Below are 4,860 nucleotides of genomic sequence, written 5' to 3'. Positions count from 1 at the left end.
CGAAGACTTTTTTAAATCCTGTACATTTTTATGTTTTTTCTTTTGTTGTAGTGTATTCCTTGCAGCTGGAAGTTTCTTTGTGGTGCAGAAAAAGATGTTTTTTTGGGGAGCAGTAGGCATGGTCTTGCACCGATCTTAAGCTTTTTTATTTTGCCAGTTTTAATGATATCGTCTTCATTAAAATGTGCATCACATATTCCTGCCCTGAATTTGTTTTACATAAATCAATGTATAGACTATAAGAGCATATCATAAAACTGGTAAAGTTTTTAAGTTAAATAAGCAATAAGCAGACACATATCGCGAAGGAAAGTTACTTACATTTCCCTATGCAGCATATTCTTTATTCTGTCCCCTCCACTTACGTCTCTTACTGACAAAAGAAAGTTGGTCAATGAGGTAAAATGTTCTTTTTCACAAGCAGTTTTTACAAATAACGGATTTTTAACAGTAAACAGACTTCTATTTTGCATTCCGTACTTGGCAACAGCTTTGCGGGTCCAATTACAACCAGGAACAGCACAATGCGTAGGCGCCATGTTCAGTATAGCGTGTACTCTGCAGCCTGTAATTTTCAGACGACAAATAATTACCAACGAGATCAGTGACATTGAAGCGTGACCAAACAATTACGTCATAATGGTTACAATGGCTGCCGTTGTACTATATGTTTTAAGTATACTATGATAAAACCCAGCCAATCAACAAATACAATTGAGGTGTGAGCTGATAGATGAGGTATTAGTCCGGAAAACATGAGATAATTCATGGGACAGGAATTAAGGAGAAAAATTATGGATCATTAATTCACAACTACAAATATTCCCAGGTAATTTTAATCATATATAGGTCCTACATTGAAATACTGCATTACATCGTAACATTTAAAAAACAATCCTGGAAACGATTACGAGACAAATATGTCAGACGGAAAAAGGCATCAGCCAAGTTTCAAATCTGAGGCAACTGCCACAGATACAGTGTCTTTTCTTGACAACCATTTAAAACCGAGAAGGTACTATTGTAAATTCATTCACTTATCAAATTATTTTTGCAGTACGGCAGATGTTGAGAAAGATAAGCCATCCTGCCCAACATCTGGTGAACTTGATGAAAGTCTGTCCTAAACTTCAGGTTAGTTGGTTTATTAGTATTTGGCAACAAGGTTTTTCGAAACGTAAAGAACAACACACCGAGTCTGTGTCTAAAAAGAGAAAGAAGTTGGAGAGGACCAATAGGTGGACCCCTTTAAATACCGCAGTACACCAGTGCCTCCATGGTCGGAGCAACATCGCATTCGCAACCGCCATCGTGAACAAATAAATGAAATATTCCCCAACCCCTAAACAGTAACCACGAACCCATAATGACCACAGATAATATATAGTATATATTATATAATAATAATATTATATTATATCTGTGATATTGACCTATAGTAATCAAGACATGCTTGAATGATCATACGATCTAGCCTGATGCAATAGGCACGTGCCGCGATTTTGTGTGACCAGCGCCTTTTCGTACTGCGGAAGACGTTGGTCTATGTTTTTTCCTTTTGTAATTTGGATGTTGCTTATTTGATTGTTTTGTAAACTGCGTTTTCAAACGAAAAACAGATATTTTGCAATAGCTGCTGTTGCGAAAGACTGGCCTGAAGCTAGCTTTTTGGGTAGTATATTTCTAATCATATAATATTGTACCACGCGGGGAGTGGTAGTTGCTGAGTCTTCTCGCTGTGTAAACTACTGTCTCAACAAGTACAATTGATGTTATGAATTTATGTTTGTATCACTAACGGAGTAACCTAAGATTGAAATTATGAATTAAATGAAACTGTAAATCAAAGAACTGCTGTTTCTAAAGAAATAAATAAAGAACTTGGTGTGGTTTCTTAGTTTTCCTGTTGTGTTTTTTTTCCTGTTTGTTTTGGTGGATTTTTCGTGCAAAATGTTTTATTCTTGGATACAATGTGATCATTTGTACTAAAAGATTTCTTCTGAAACTTTGAAAAGTGTTCATCTTTTTCTTTTTGGGTTAGCATTGTCCAATCATTGTAATTTTGTTGAAAAGTGTTCATCTTTTTTTTGGGGGGTCAGCATTGTCCAATCATTGTAATTTTGTTGAAAAGTGTGTTTTTGACATCTGTGTACATAGCCTGCATCATGTTGTATACTTTATACTTTAAGTTTGGAATCATCCTGGTCTGAACATAGTGGTATGCATCAGGAACATCATTCAGACAGTAGTCAAGGCAACAACTGGCTTCCTTTTTCTCAAATTCTATTGGATCTGTTACTTTGATTACATCAAATATCATCGGTATGCATCAGGAACATCATTCAGACAGTAGTCAAGGCAACTGGCTTCCTTTTTCTCAAATTCTATTGGATCTGTTACTTTGATTACATCAAATATCATCTTTGTCAGCTTATTTCGTACTGTCATGTTGGCCCCAACTTTGTCACAAAGATAAAACCTTTAAATTTTGTTTTAGGTGGTTTAAACACAGTACATTGTTGTGCATTTGGAAAGGCTGCCTGGCATGCTTTGTGTATTGCCTTCTCATCATCACTTCCAAAAACTAAATTATGACCCATGTTGCCCAGCTCCTGCCGAAGATGTGTGAAGAAGCTGCTATATGTTTTTGCATCGGAGTGCAAGTGCAAGAATATAGGTCCAAAGAAAATTGGATGATCTCGTATAATGGCAAGGTGTTTAAAAACAGTACACGTTGCAAAAATTTTTTCCAAGGTTGTAGGTCTTATCAATTCCGAGAACTGTTTTGCCAGACATACAGAATCGACGTACATCTTCCATTTGATTCGTTGTGTATATAATCGATGAGAAAGGTTCTTTTTTTGTTTGGGCTGCTTGTTGTACAAAAGGGTGTTTGGTCACCATACTAATTACTTGCAGATATTCATCCGCCACATTTGATGCTTTCCCATTGTGTTTAAAATTGTACATTTGTTGCAAGTTTCTAGGTCCTTTAGTGATGTCATTAAATTGATTGTTGTTTAATTGTTTAACATATGCTTTTTTAGGAAGAATAGTTTAGCATGTCCTTCATTTCTTCTGCTGATTTTGAATTCGTCTTCATATATAGCTGGGACTGGGAGTGTTTACTATTGCCAAATTGCCATGAGGCTGATGGCCAGGAAATTGTTCAATATACTCTGCAATGGCTGCTGTTGTGCAACAATCTTCTATCCAAGATATTTTTCGTTGGTAAGACTGGTCTAATGCTAGTTTTGAGTAATAGGTCCCTAGTTTAATAATATTTTCCTTTACAGGTTGAGGATTTAATTCTTCAAAGTGCACAGTTTTGTTGCTTCTTCTTCTTGTGCAAATAAGATTGTTTTTTAAAAACACATTTTTTAGTTGGCCACCTGTTTTTAAATAGTAGGTGTAAAAAAATGATCCAGACTTCCATGCACCACAATCATCATCAAAGTGACGCAGTTGGCCACATTTTCTTTTGGCTGTATTTACTTGATTATCAAAAACTACAAAACAATTTTCTTTTTTTGCCAGCAGGAATCATTGCAATCTTTTCTTTTTAGCTTAGGGCTGGAATGATTTGGAGGGGAACAGTGAACAGGTGTTTTGGGAAAAAGGGCAACAAAATGATTTGGCAACCACGTCCTATGAGTGGTAGATCCCACTCGACTCCACATAATATGTATTTGTGGTGAACAAACTTTTTGTGGCACCAATCTTATCGATTTTGCCGATTCGTGTTGTTGGTATTTTTCAAAATGAACAAACAACTCTTAATTTTAAGGCCAAACTTTCATTTCTACATACTGCTAAGCTGACTGCATTAAACAGGCAGTTGCCATCTGGAGTGGTTTTTACTGCCTGTTTATTTTTGGCTAATTCATACTTATTGACTAACTCCTGTGCATATTTGTCTTCACTGTATTTTTCATTGCCCATTTGTGCTGGAAAATTTTGTTGGCCCAATGTAGTTGCCTGAAGTGCTGCACATTCTTTCAAATAACTGTGCCCTTTCTTGGCTGCCTGTTAGAAAAACACATGTTTGAGAATTGGTGTTTGAAACTACTAAAATGTTTGAATGAATTATTATTTGCCACGCTTTCACTGTTCATACTCAGCATGTGGTTTTGTGTAGTATCAACTGTCAATTTGCACAAGTACTTCACAAACTAATGAGGCTGTTACACTATATGTAGGATTATTTACAATTGTTGGTAAAAACTTTCATAACCAAACCTTTGTGAGTCTCATTGCAAGTATATTCATATCATTAAATTTTTCTTTGTCTAGATTTTCGCAACAGGCATGGTGCCAGGTTTCACATAATTCGCAAAGTATGCAGTCATGGTTGACAGTGCATAGTTTTACACACACCACAGTTCACATTCATTTGTAAATATTAAAAATGGGAACATGCAGTAGCACCATTTTGTAAATGAATAAAAGAGTTATTTTCAGGAATGTGCTGGATTTAAACCCGTCATTTATAGGTTAGCGTTTGGCAGCAGCCTTGTGCTAAATATTCATGCGTCTATATGTTATGCAAAGGTGTTTAGGTGAGTGACTTTTGAAGTAATTGTACCATAGTATTAGTAGCAATCATGGAAAAAGTATCTTGAAATGTCATGTGCAGATATCTATAAGCTGTTGCTGCCGGGCATATTATCCACTTTTTAAGAAAACGTTCCAACCATGATAAGATTTCATTCCAACGTTTCGACGTCCTATTAAGGTCGCCTGCATTAGGGTAAATGGATTTGGCATGATGAAGACGACGTCGAAACGTTGGAATAAAATCGTATCATTGCCAGAATAGTTTTATTAAAAAGTTGACGTGCAGACATCGTATTACTTAAG

At 36.0% G+C, this 4,860-nt stretch overlaps 1 protein-coding gene across 1 annotated transcript; it reads right to left on the bottom strand.

The window, feature by feature from the left end:
* Positions 1-6: 6 nt before the first annotated feature.
* LOC108950573 lies at positions 7-638 on the bottom strand. Its single transcript, XM_018816535.2, has 2 exons — positions 322-638; positions 7-204 (listed from the first exon to the last, which is right to left on the bottom strand). The coding sequence occupies exons 1-2, from the start codon at positions 609-611 to the stop codon at positions 12-14; spliced, it is 483 nt and encodes a 160-aa protein (XP_018672080.2). The 5' UTR covers positions 612-638; the 3' UTR covers positions 7-11.
* Positions 639-4,860: the final 4,222 nt, after the last annotated feature.

The sequence above is a fragment of the Ciona intestinalis genome, unplaced genomic scaffold, assembly GCF_000224145.3.
Source record: "Ciona intestinalis unplaced genomic scaffold, KH HT000275.1, whole genome shotgun sequence".
NCBI lineage: Eukaryota > Metazoa > Chordata > Ascidiacea > Phlebobranchia > Cionidae > Ciona > Ciona intestinalis.
Note: the sequence above shows the minus strand (reverse complement) of the source record. Positions and strands in the feature narration are given on the sequence as shown.

Excerpts from the sequence above, each read along its gene's own strand:
- LOC108950573 (XM_018816535.2), bottom strand. The coding sequence starts at position 611 with ATGTCACTGATCTCGTTGGTAATTATTTGTCGTCTGAAAATTACAGGC. Across the intron at positions 205-321 it reads AATATGCTGCATAGGGAAAT|GGCAGGAATATGTGATGCAC; the intron begins GTAAGTAACTTT and ends AAACAAATTCAG.